The sequence below is a fragment of the Lissotriton helveticus genome, chromosome 7 (assembly GCF_964261635.1).
Source record: "Lissotriton helveticus chromosome 7, aLisHel1.1, whole genome shotgun sequence".
NCBI classification, from domain to species: Eukaryota; Metazoa; Chordata; class Amphibia; order Caudata; family Salamandridae; genus Lissotriton; species Lissotriton helveticus.
The window spans coordinates 1,695,319,064-1,695,332,783 of NC_136068.1; the positions used below are offsets into that span (position 1 = coordinate 1,695,319,064).

The 13,720-nt window shown below is 49.0% G+C and overlaps 1 protein-coding gene across 1 annotated transcript in view; it reads right to left on the reverse strand.

Moving 5' to 3' along the window:
• The window catches only part of LOC144769642 (uncharacterized), a 1,000,462-nt gene that overhangs the window by 799,124 nt on the left and 187,618 nt on the right, over positions 1-13,720 (reverse strand). Inside the window, exon 20 of the mRNA XM_078653818.1 lies at positions 10,673-10,959. Coding sequence (XP_078509944.1) covers positions 10,673-10,959 — 287 coding nt within the window. The remainder of the gene's footprint in view (positions 1-10,672; positions 10,960-13,720) is intronic.

Genomic DNA, 13,720 nt, shown 5'->3' on the forward strand with positions numbered 1-13,720 from the left:
CTCTCTCTACACTCACGAAAGGGAGGGGTGCGCTTTGTCTGTCCTGACTCAAACCATTGGCCCCAAGCAACGACCATGTGCCTATTTCTCTGCCACCCTTGACCCCGTAGCGAGAGCCTTGCCTGCCTGCCTCCGAGCCGTAGCTGCCGCTGCTGTCTCTATCCGACAAAGCGAGGGGATCGTACTCTCGAATTCCCTCACGGTATTAGTGCCCCGTGCTGTTGACACCTTCCTAAACCAGACTAAGATGCAACACCTGACCAGCGCACGACTGACCGGGTACGAACTAACCCTGCTTGCACCCCACATTACGCTGAAAAGATGCACCACACTGAACCCAGCCACCTTGTTGCCCCTGCCCGAAAACGACCCGAACGTCCCCCCTGTACATGACTGTGTGACCCTCACAGACGAACAGACTAGGAGTAGAGTTGACCTCCGGGACACCGCCTTCACAGACCCTGACGGAGAGCTATGGGTAGACGGTTCTTGCATAAAACTCCCCGACGGTACCACCTCAGCTGCCTATGCAGTTACCACAGCCCAAACCGTAGTTGAAACTGCCCGCATCGCGCAGCGATCCGCACAGGCGGCAGAACTGATTGCCCTCACACGAGCATGTATTATAGCGACAGGGACTACTGCAAACATTTACACGGACAGCCAGTACGCCTTCGGAGTGGTTCACCATTTTGGACTCTTATGGAGGGAAAGGGGATTCTTGACGTCCCACGGCACGCCCATCCTCCACGGAGACTCAGTCTCCGCCTTGATTGAAGCAGTTCTCCTTCCCAAACGATTAGCGGTAATCAAATGTCAGGCACACAAGAAGGTGACAGACTTAGTCGGACAGGGAAACGCGCTGGCCGACACCACTGCCCGAACCACAGCTGAGAATAGGACAACGACACACATGTATGTGACCAGGTCGCAAGCAGAAAGATGGACTAACGCAAGAGAAACGATTAGGGACATCCAGATGGCCAGCTCACCACACGAATTGACTGAATGGGCACGGGTGGGATTGAAAGACGATGAAGGCTGCTGGCGGACAAAGGACACTAACAAATGGTTGCTACCCAACTCATACCTGATCCCCCATACTGACTATGGCTCACTCCCCTGCGCACATAGGATCTGCCCCCATGATCGAACTCATCTCCAAGGTCTGGCACAACGACAAAATACCCGACTCAGCTAGACGCCTGGTCCAGCAATGCCTTATCTGTTTGCAACACAACCCTGGGAAAGGAACTGTAGTACCCCGGGGAGGGTTTGGGGTCCCCGACCATCCCTTTGAGATCCTCCAGATGGACTACATCCAACTAGAAAGATGCCAAAACCTGTAGTATGCATTAGTCATTGTGTGTGCCTTCAGCAAATGGGTAGAAGCCTATCCAACCCGTGATAACACTGCCATGACCACTGCCAAAGTACTACTGAAATAATTTTTCCCTCGCTACGGCCTTTGTCGAATTCTATGGAGCAACAACGGCCCCCACTTCATAGCTGAAGTTATCCAACTAATCTTGAAAGGGCTGGGGGTAAAACAGAGGTTCCACGCCGTCTTTCACCCCCAATCTGCTGGCTTAGTTGAGCGACACAACGCCACACTGAAACTAAAACTGTCAAAGATAGTGGCCACCACAGGACTTAAATGGCCAGATGCCCTCCCACTGGCATTGCTATCGATGCGCTCCACTCCCACTAAGCACCATTTGACCCCATTTGGGCGACCCATGAATCTCTGGACTGCCCCTAAACCGACTTCCATTCACGATGTCCCAGACGTCCTACTGTCCGATTACTTGTGCAAATTGACTAAAACATTGTCTGTCATTCATCAGCAGGTGCAGCAGGCCATCCCCGATGCTTCCAGGGGTCCGGGTCACAATATCCAACCGGGAGATTATGTGCTGATCCGGAATTTCCAACGGACGAAGAGTCTGGAACCCCGGTGGACGGGCCCCTGGCAAGTACTGATCACCACCCGAACGGCTCTTCGAGTGGAGGGGAAGCGACACTGGCTGCACGCACACCACTGTAAGAAGGTCTCCTCGACCCTGACCACGACAGAAAACATCGGCACCCAAGAAGAACTGCTGAACAAAGACCGGCCATCATTGAACTGTTATCCTGATACCGAGGCACTCGAACTTGCAAAATTCTCTGACCCCACTGTGCCATCCAGGGAAGGGTATTTCTTGAGTCGAAAGGAGGGAGCTTCGGCTAAGTAGAACCACAGACTAAGTTGAATCTCAGAACGGTAGCCTAAACACAACCAAGGGCTACCCGAAGAGAGGCTAAACGAAGTCAGCGGTTCTGCCCACTACCGAGCACCTTGAAGATGATGGAAGCGCCAGATAAGAAGATGATGGAAGAGCCAGATAAGAAGACGACGGAAGCAACAGGAAATACCCGTTATCGAAACCCAAAGACTGACAGTATACACAAATCGAAGACAATTGCTCTTTTCATTGTCCTCCTCCTCATGACTTCCTTCTGGATCATGGAAGAGAGCGCACCCGCTCATCAGATATTGCTGACCACTGCACAGCCAACCACGATGAAAGAACATCACCTGATCTCCCTTTCGCCTCAGCTCCGAGAAAGGCGTAGGGAGTTCTGGAACAATTCCTTTGTGCAACTGTTGAACCAACACAACCTTGCCGCCAACGCCACAAACTGCTGGATCTGCGGGTTGCTCCCGCATGCCACTGGACACTCCATCCCTTTCATCCCTTCCCCTTTCTCAGTTCACGGTTCTTGCCTTGCCTGGTTGACCCTCTTGCAAGAGAGCTACAAGGACAACGCCACTTCTGGTCAAACAGTGTCACACTTCTACCACGGGTTCTGGCTGAACAAAACCGGAAGGACGTCTGCTCCCTTTTGTCCTTTGACCTCTGGCTCCTCCTTCCAGATGGACATCCCTGCCAAGGAGCGAGTCGAAATGCAGGTGTTCCATATTCCAGCCAGACCCACCTTCTCCTACTTACGGAAACGAACTGCTGCCACTCTGACGGTGGCTCTGTGTGTTATCAATGTCACGGGCCTCGTGTGCCTCGAAGGCTTGGGAACACAGCCGGTGGGTCACAGTTCCTGCCACATCACCAGAACATTGGACTCCATCGATCCCCCCTCCTTTGTTGCTTCTCCGAATATGTACTTTGTTTGTGGCACCAAAGCTTACACGTGGCTTCTAAAAAGTTGGGGGGTACCTGCTACGTCGCCTTCATTCTCCCTCCAACGTACGTGGCCCCAGCCAACCATCACCGGCAGAAGCGCGCAAGAGACATTGAACAAGCCGACTCCACTGGAGCACAGTTCCTGAAAGCAGTGAAGGGACTTGTTCCTCTGTGGGGCCCAATGGCAAACAGCCGCGCCATCCGACACCTGACCCAGGCAGTAGAAAACGACCATGAACATCACGGCTGGCATCCTCACTAACAATACGGCCGAGCTTCAGGCAGTCCGCCTGGTGGCTCTTCAGAACCGCCTTGTTCTAGATGTAGTTCTAGCTGACCGGGGAGGAGCATGCCGCATCATTGGATCCAGCTGTTGCACCTACGTGCCAGATAACTCGCCCTCAGTCTACAAAGCAATCAAACACCTCCACAGACTTTCCTCAGAGGTTCACCAGGAACAGGAAGGATGGTCGCTTGGAAGCTGGTTTTGGGGCACTCTGAAGGACTGGGGATGGAGGTTGTTCACATTTATATTGATACCGGTCGTGATACTGTGTGGGTGTTGCCTAGGTATTCAATGTTTGCCACCTTTGTGTTCGCTCATTGCTAACTGCATGTGCCCTAAGACTTCGGACTTCAAAACTGAACACATGAAAGCATTGTATGACCTCGAAATAAGAAATATAATGGGGATTGACGTAAACTAACAAGCTGGCTAGATATGTTGAAAAGGGAGGACAGTTAATACCTAGATCATGGCGTAAACATTATCGGCGCCATCTTGTCTCTTTTCAGATCCATGCGTGCCCGTAAGCAGCAGCCATTTTGAATGCCATGATCTCCCTGCCCACTGTCGATAGCCAGCGCGTCTTCCCCCCCCTCGCCCTCTCGCCTCTTAAACATCCCCCGCGCTCGGACAGCCCCCGATCTTTCCTGCCTGGGCCATAACGCACCTCCAGCGCGACCCTGCCTCCGAGCCACATCCCGTGCCGAAACCCCCACACTCTTTCATCTCATCCATAAAACGGGTCCTTTGATAACCTCTTCCTCCTTGCCCGATTGTCCGGCCCGACCCCAGGCCATCACTTAGCCCAACAGATGCGGTTTATTGTCCCTACAGTAGGACCTCGCCTCACATCAAAGGAGCGGGGATTAATCGATGCCCTCACACCCCTAGATCCGATCGATCTCCCGCATTCCTGTTCCCAGCGGAATATCCAGCTGCGCGATAGCCATCATGCTGAGATTGGGGTGGGGACTCCTACTGTAGATATGTGTGGGAACGGGCCTGAACCGGGGATTCCAAAGACGCCTTTTCCGTACTTCAAAGCATTTCCAAGAATGTGTTGCATGTAATAAAGTAATAAACCAGTGTATAAGAGGCCAGGCCTCAGAGATGTCGAGAGAGCACCTCGAGAAGATACCCTGTTGTCTGATTTGACGTGTTCTGTTCCGTCGGAAATAAACTCCTGTTTCCTGCCTTCCAGTCTCCAGCGCCTGCCTCTTTATTTGGTAATCGTGAGTTGGGTGAGAAGCGGCTAACGCCGGGCAAACCTAGAAAAGGGGTAAAAACGACCTGATCTGCCTGAACCCTTTTTCATCATTTATCAAGAAAGATAACACAAACAGAAAACGAATGTAAATGAAGTGTTAGACATAAGTCAGTACAGAGGGGGATATCCAGATGGGCTAGGAAGCGTGGATGCTAAGAGTAGAGGGGCTGAGTCCATGTGTAGTCACCACTGTAGTCCAGAGCAGGGAGGAGGGACAACGAGCAGGCATATGTAAGATGTATCCATGAGTAGAAATGATCATACAGCCCTTCCGAGTCTTTCTCATCGAGGGTTAGAGCAACTTAAGAGAAGTGAGACCTGTGTGCCAGTGAAGACAGCGGGTCCAAAGGAGAAAGAACCAGACCAGACAGAGTAGGTCCAGGTAGTGTGCACGGAGGCAGGCTCGGTGGGTCCGGAAGAGGGACAGGGCAGGCAGAACAGCTCCAGAGAAGGGTGAGCGGAACTGGAACATGGCGAACCGATCCGGACCAGGAGATCCACCCTGAACAGGGAGGCGGCACGATACACAATCAGAATGTAGTGTTCAGCTTTGGGGTGCCAGGGGGTAACTTTAGGGATCAGGGTGGGTGTGGGTTTTAAGGTGCCAGGGAGTACTTTTAAGGTTCACGGTGGGTTAGGGATTGGGGTGCCGGGGGATAATTTTAGGGTTCAGGGTGGGAATGGGTTTTAGGGTACCAGGGGAAAATTTTAGGGTTCAAGGTGGGTATGGGTTTTGGGGTACCAGGGGGACAATTTTAGGGGTCAAGGTGGGTATGGGTTATGGGTGCCAGGAGGGTAATTTAGGGTTCAGGGCGGATATGAGTTATGGGGGGCAGAGTATAATTTTAGTGTTCAGGGTGGGTATGGGTTTTGGGGTGCTAGGGGGTAATTTTAGGGTTCAGGTGGGTATGGGTTTTGGGGTGCCAGGGGTGTAATTTTAGGGTTCAGGGAGGGTATGAGTTTTAGGTGGGGTGCGGTAATTTTAGGGTTCAGGATGGATATGGGTTTTGGGGTGCTAGTGGGTAATTTTAGGGACCAGGGCAGGTATGAATTTTGGGGTGCCACAAAAGAAAGAGATGGCTGTTGCACAACAACCCTATGGTGTATGAGATCATATGCGGCCTGCTTCCTGCCCCCCATGGCTCCTCCTGCGCCCCAGAGTTTCTTGTGCCCCACCTGGCACACATCATGTCGGAGGATGGTGATGACGTTAACATTTTGCTCCCCCCTGGAACAATTTCTGCGGACGCCCATGGTCCTGTTATCGAAGGCGGGAAGTTTGTTTTCGGAAGGAACAGAAAGCAGCAAGGGGCGGTTACTGGTCAATGGGCTCCGCAATCACGGTGCTCACAGAACTGGCCTTCCGCTCGTTCCGGGCCATCAAAAATCGCCGGCATGATCATGCCATACAATCACGGAGCCAATGACCGCGTTTGCAGCGGTCGCTCACGAAGACGTCTGTCACTGGACAGCAGACTCTCTCCGAGGACAGGCAGGCTATGGCTCCTGGCAGCCGGAGCCTTCTTGATGTTTTCAGTTCCAGTGATCATGAAGGCCACTGCCAGGAGGAAGGCTGACAACACGTGGTCTGGGTCAGGTGAGAAAAATAAAATCCGGACCAACATTCATTTCGGCAGAGGCAACACGTGGCTGCGGGTGCGGTGCTGAGTCTGTTCTTTCAGAGCAAGGCACCTGCCCGACTATAACTGTGCTGTCCAGTCCTGCCAAGTATCACGCATCACGCGTGACTCTAACGCATTTCAGTGTGGTGATCCGCATCACCGCACTGAAATGCATTGTCACGCATTTGCATAGTGTCGGAGCATCTGCAAAGCGCTGCCTAAAGCAGTATATTATGGAGTGTGGCAGGAGCCGGGTTGCTCCTGCCAGCATGGTACTGTAGCTTAGCTAGGCTGAGTGCTGCTAGGCAGCTCACAGGCTGCTATAATGTATCGGAATTATTACCGCCGCCAGGCTCTCCACTCTCGCACGCTAGTGCGCAGCGTAATTTGCTACTAACATCACAGCCAGGGGAGGGGGCCCAAGTGAGATAAAGCCATACTGGCGCCGCCGGGTGACGTCACATCCTCTGCCGAACGCGGGGAGTTTGTTTTGAAGGAACAGTAAGCAGCGCGAGGGGCTGGTTACAGTGGTTAACAAGCTCCAGAATAATGGTGCTCGCCGAACTAACTGCCTTTTTCTCGTCCCGGGCCCGGCCGTGACAAATCGCCCGCATGGCTGGCCGCATGGCTGGCTGCATTCAGTCCTTGCTGGGCATCACTTCAGGGAGCCAGTGACAGACCGCGTTTGCAGCAGACACTCAGGACAGACTTCTGTCCCTGGACAGCAGACCGAGGACAGGCTATGTCTCCTGGAAGCCGCAGCCTTCTTGACATCATGTTTTCTGTTCCAGCGATCATGAAGGCCACTGCCACGTGGTCTGGGTCGTCAGGTGAGAAAAATAAAATCCGGACAATTCATTTCAGGACAGCGGCAACATGTGAATGCAGTGCCGGTGCTGTGCATGTTCTTTCAGAACAAGGTACCTGTCCGACTATAACTGCTGTGTCGGATCATTGGATGGCAACAGTCACCGTACTGAGGAGAAAGTGCAAACGGAGTGAGCGTCATCAGGAGGAAGTTTTTCACGCCCGGCTCAACAGCCCCCACCCGGGTAAGCATTTCACAGACGATGGGGCACGGGGCCTAAAGATATGTTACACCGCACTTTTCCTCATATTTGTCTCAAAGTCCAACATGGGAGCTAGTAAACAAACCTCCCCAGTGCTGCGCTGTCCATTATCCGGTGCTGAACTGGACGTCCAGCGGTCGCACGCAGCACTGGGGAGGTAGTGCCCGTGACGACCGTTGGCCGACGGCAGCACTTAAGGGGTTAAGAGACGTCTGCATTGGACATGCCTGAATTTTATGTTTAAAAAGACACACCTGTTTAAGAATGAGCATGCTACTCTTAGGCTAGTGATCTAGATATTCATTGTGCGCCAATAATGTACGTCTCGTTTAGCAGCAGATATCACCTGCATGCAAACATGTGATTTTGGAACGTCTGAAGAGGGACATCTGGAAGCAGGAAGAGAGAGAATCGTATCTGCCTTCCGACCTGCTTTGCAGTAAAGAAGGCCTCTTTTCAACGTGATTTTCCCTGTCACTCGCTCTTTCCTGTTTCACCAAATTGTGTAATCCTGGGCATATACTTTATTTCACCGGGCCTCCTTCTATTCATTATCACATATGAATTCACATTCAAACTTGTGATATCTTGTATTGTGCGCTGTGCAAACATTTCGAATAAACTGTACTACGGTGAATCGCATTTGGCTGAGCAGATGCGTTGCAGTGTAAGACCAATGCTGGCAGCTGTTAAATATTACCATTTGCTAAATTAAAGAGGCCAGGTCATGAGCTTAGCAAGCATGTTATATTATTGTGAAGGACTGTTGTCCTGGCAGGATGTTGTTTTCCCTGCAGTCTGCCTGTGTATCGAGTCCTGTCAGCCCCCACCTTCTCAGGCGCCTGACTAGTTATCAAACCCAGGGGCCCTGGCTGCCCATCCTAGATGAGAGGTGTGCAGCCACCTACAACCTGCTACTTATCTCTCAGCACTGTGCAGCTCACTTGCCAACCTGATCAACAACCTTGGCGAAGACGCTCGCTGGGCTTCTGGTGGCACAAAAGGTGAGACTCCAGCAGAGCACAGAAGAATCAGACCCATATTATCCTGGAGGGAATATTCATGTCTTTCAGAGTGTGCTTAAGGGGGTCAAATACATCTCACGGTTCAGAGAGAAAAATTTGCTACAACTTTTTTGGTCTTTCTTCTTCAGGTAACCATATATAAAACTAACCATGATACACTTTAAATGAAGGGTGTTCATTGATCATGCAAGTTAAATACGTTTACCTTATTAAACCTCAACTGATTAATACAATCACTGTAGGTTGTGTGTGTAACTAGAGAGAAATATATTTGAGCCCTGTTTAGTGCTGTGGGCATTACTGACTTCTATATTCATAGTGCTATGTGGTCCTAACTAGCAATTTAGGCACTGTGTGAATATGAAATAGTCGTCTTGAAAAAGCAGCTGTAGCTTAGTGACTTATTATTTCAAGGATTTTTCAACAGTTTTCACATTTTTTAGAGCTTCTCATTGCTCAAAAATGTGTAATTTCTGATGTTAATGTTTTTCTGTGCACTAAATTGCTTGGTTTAACACATGCAACAGGAGTTTCTCGTTTCTCAATTGGGTGCAATTTCTCTAATATTTATATGTTTCCTTCGTATTCAGTGCTTAATTTTGCTCGAGAGAAAGTGTCACTCAAAGTTGTTGAATGTCACTCATTATTACTCTGAAATTATGAAAATGTCACACATGAGCAATCTGAAACCTTGGCAGCTATGGAATTTAGGAAATACAGTAGCATGATTAAACCCAAGCACATTCAAAAAAAGTTTATTTGAGGTGTAAATCGCTGAGGAAAAAAGTACAGATACACTTTCAGTTCAAGCAAGAGGACGTATTTGCAAACATTGGACAGCTTCCTTGTTTGGAGTGAACACACTTCCTGTCCCAGATGAAGAACCTCCCACCAACATAGATCATTGAGTGGCAGAGGAATGTAGACTCAGGATAGTGCGTACTGATGAGCATGCAGAGAGAGATATTGAAATGTGGTCGAGCTTGGTGGAAGTGAAGGGCAGCGAGACGACAGGGAGGTGTGGGTGGGGAGTGATAGGGTCAGTTAGAGGGATGCAACTGGTGGGAGTGATCGGGAGGGAGAATTTAGTTTACAGATGTCACCTGAAGTGGCACCAGAACTGGGTTGATTAAAAATCATAGGTGCCCCCTCTTGCTTGACTGTGGGAGTGGGCATGAAGGGTAATTGGGGCCACCTTGTTCTCCGCACACGCCACTCTATCAGGACCTATGATATGTGTGTGGAAGGTGCGGTGTGCAGTGTGGTTTCCCTTCCCTCAGGCTACGTGGATATGTGTGGGAATTCTTCTTTGGTTGGGGCCTGCTGCCCCCACCTACCTCTGAATGCTAGTGCATCTGTTAAACATGTGGAAAAATGCTGCCTTGTTATATGTTGTATTTAGTATTCTTCTTTGAAAATCTGAATAAACGCATTTTGAGAAAAAAAAGCAGAGATCATTGAAGTTGAGAAAATGGTGAGTGTCTTCAGTTCAACGCAAGCATGGTAGAATATCCTACACCTCATCCTTCTCTCTGTCCCCTTCAACACCTGGACAGAGTTAAAGAAAAGTCTTCAGAGATGAACAGTTCAAGAGTTGCTGAAAAGAAAAAGAGTGAAAGGAAAAGGTTAGTTTACTAGTTTGAGAGCACAAGCACCTAAATTCCCCCTTCACTCCTAGGCCTGGCCTTGTTTGTGTTTCATGTATAATAACTTTTGGAATTGGTTTGTTGTTTCTAGTACCAGAAGAACAGTAACACAGTGTCGTTTTTTTGTTGTTTAAAAAAATCAAACGAAGACAATGACCCTTTCATTGACTTTTGACTCAATCCTACTGCCAACAAATGTAAGTGGGTGCAGCGCAGAGGCTCCTTAGCACTCTACCTACTTTATATTGGGACCTGAACTCAAAGCAAGTATGGCATACAGTGACTGTGCGGCCAATGAAAAATACCTGGATTGTGGGATTATCTTTAACAGGCTAATCAATATGCAAAACACACCATAGTCTAGATTGAACAATTTGGCTAAGGGGTGTAAAGAACTTGCAAATGTAGAGTACAATATTTCCAAGTATAAAAGTCAAAACCATGAATGTCTCACAGAAAGGAATTTAGTTTAGAGGTAATAGTTAATAGGGTAAGAAACCTCTTAAATGAACAAATGTATCTAATAGAATCATTTCACACTGGAATCAAACGGATCTAAGGCAGGCCTTACCATGCTGCTAGGTCTTGCGCTTTCCAGGAAGTGATCACCTCTGTAATGGAAATGGCCACCATTCCATTTGCCATTTTCAGGTCATCCCCCTTGTCACCATTGAAGTTTCCGCATGCTCCGCACAAGCTGTCAGCCATATCTTGGGAGGCGGTCACTGTCACCGACCCACTCGTGCTGATCTGAACTCCGATCATATTTTCATGCTCTACCACCACAGAGTCATCCTTGATGGTAACTGACACCGAATCAGAGATTTTCGCTGGGAAGCTGAGCTCACGTCCATCCCTCTGAAATAATGAAGGTAGGTTGTTATTTTGCAGCTGAGAGCGATGAATGGCACATTTGAATGCAGTCTTTACATATATGAGAGAACAGAAGGAAAAAGGATAACATGTGCCTCCATAATTACAGGCCAAACTACTGTCTGTCATAAAAACATGTCAGCTAATACAATAATCCACCATCACTCCACACGCCACATAATGCAGCCTCTGCAAGTAAGATCCATAATTGAAAACGGACATCTGGTCACCTAGAACAAAATAGAGTAGGATGACACATCTTAATGGAGCAACTCTTCCTTGCTTCATTCAAAGTAGTAAGACAGACTACAGGTGTCATTAAGAATGTAACAGTTTTTCATTACAATTTACAAGACCCGGGTAGCATTGTATGACAATTCTTTGTAAAATCTACATGCAGACCTTTCTTTACTGATTCTCTAGGCATTAAAAGTATGGCGAACTCACAGAGCAATGGGATATACAACAGAATGCCAATTCTTCTAGAATCCCACTAGTTCACTGGTGGGTTCATAACATGTCACGATCTCCTGAATGAAACTGTGTACGGAGTACTTACCTGTGGGGTGTCACAAATGTATCATTACCACCCAACGACAACAAAACAAAAGAGAGAGCGACAACATCTCTCTGTCCACAAACACTTTACCTTTGGTGTTCACGGCTATGTAGTGGTGGATTCATGTATATTGCCCTCTCATCCTTAATAAAGGGAAAGCCCCCCATTTTATGGGCAGCTCTCCTCCAGTATGACTCCTGTGGGTGTTTCCTGCAACTGCTAATTTGAACAGGTGGTTGTAGGTGGTGGCCACCAGCACCTATTTGATTGTACTGGGACTTACTTTTCATAATAAGATTATAACTCATGCAAAGAAAGAAAAAGAAAATGAAGTGAAATATAAGGAGAAAGACAAAGGGATAAAGCAATGATAAACCTCGAAGGAAGATCTGGCAACGTTGCTATTAGCCAAACACAGCATTCAGCGGCATGGGCGGTGGCCACCTCAGAAACAAAACTGTTCTTTTTTTTACCGCTTAAGCTGCAGTCTCCCTTACTACTGCTGGTGTGTTACAGGCATGGCCTACTCGGACTAGGAATTCAGGAAGCTCAGAATGTGACCCTAGCTAGGATTTCCATGCAAAACAAAAAGTTATTAAGGGGGTTAAGGGAAACATTTCTGATGTCCAAAATGTCCAAAATGTTTCAAAAAGAGCAATGTATTTCTAAAGAATATCCATTGTGTGGTGTGTTATGCACAGTATTTGGGGGAGCTGTGTTTCAGGACGTGTACTAATTTATTTTCCTTCTCTGAGGTTGCGTGGGTGGCCCGGGGGCCAAGACGGTCACATGGATTGTGGCGCATTCGTTCATGCACTGGGACTCTAAATATGCAGAGCAACAAGTGTACAGCCGTAACCTGGGACTCAGAGGACAGCCACATGAGGTGCATTGGTAGGGGAAAAGGGGGATGCGATGGGGGGCACTATTGCCCTGGTTCGTGAAGATGGCCCCACAGAAAGGATGCCAGAATCTCTTGATTATCCATTTGGGGGGAAGTTACTTGATTCAGTAGTCGGGTTTAGCGCTCTTACAGCTGATGCAAAGAGACTTGAAAGTAATGAGGCAAAAATTGGCCGGGACTTGTATTGCATGGACTGAATTTGTTCCTAGATGGACTTCGAAGGGGGCAATCAAGCATGGGGCAGTAGAAAAGGCTCGCAGGAAATTGAACCAAGCTATGAGGGTTTTTTGCAAAGACAAAGGTATTAAAGTAATAGCGCGCCCTGGATTACAACTGGAAGTACCGCTACTCTTTAGGGACGACGGCGTGCATCTTTCGACAATGGGGAATGCTTATTTTATGATGGAAATGAGAGATGTGGTCAGTAAGTTGTGGAATGAGGCGATATGGTGTCACAGGAATGCTTAGAGGTGGTTGGGGTTGAGGATGCACAGTGGTTCCGGTGGGGGAGGGGGCAGTTAACCGCCCTAACGGGGGTTACCTGGTTGGCGGTATTTGTGAGGGGTGGGGTCAGTAGCGGGCGCACCCACCTCTCGTGGGGGGGGAGAGTGAATGATGGGGGTGAGACTGGAGGCATGAGTGGAATGCCAGGATGCTAAGAGAGATCTGAAGAAAGGGATGAAGAATGGAATGGGTCATGGAATGGAATGGAAGGTGAGTCCGGAGTGTATAAAGGTTGAGTTGATAATGGAGGGGATTTATTGTTGATTAATGTGTATTTGGCTGTTGTTATGTTTGTGCAGGCTGGTCCTAATAAATGGCCTTTTATGCTTTAAACATCAGTGTGGCCAGATTATTGCATGATGCATGGCCCCGGGGGAAGTGGAGACGCAGTCTAGTCTTCCCCCGGGGTTGTTTGGGCGGGGAAGGGCCAGGCTGGGTTTGGGCGAGAGGTTTGGGGGTGGGTATAAAGTGCAGGAGATGAAGGTGACTTACTCTTCCTGCATTCTGGCATCGTCGGGTGAGATTAGATAATTAAGGCCTCCCACCCACCCTACAGTTATTAGGGTTCAAGGGTTGGCAGAGCGTGCCAGTTTAGAACGGGCTGCAGGGTTGGCGGTATTTGGGACGGGTGGGGATGTCACTAGCGGGCGCACCCACCTCTCGTGGGGGGGAAGAGTGAATGATGGGGGTGACACTGGAGGCATGCCAGGATGCTAAGAGAGATCTGAAGAAAGGAATGAAGAACGTAATGGGTCATGGAAGGGAATGTAAGGTGAGTC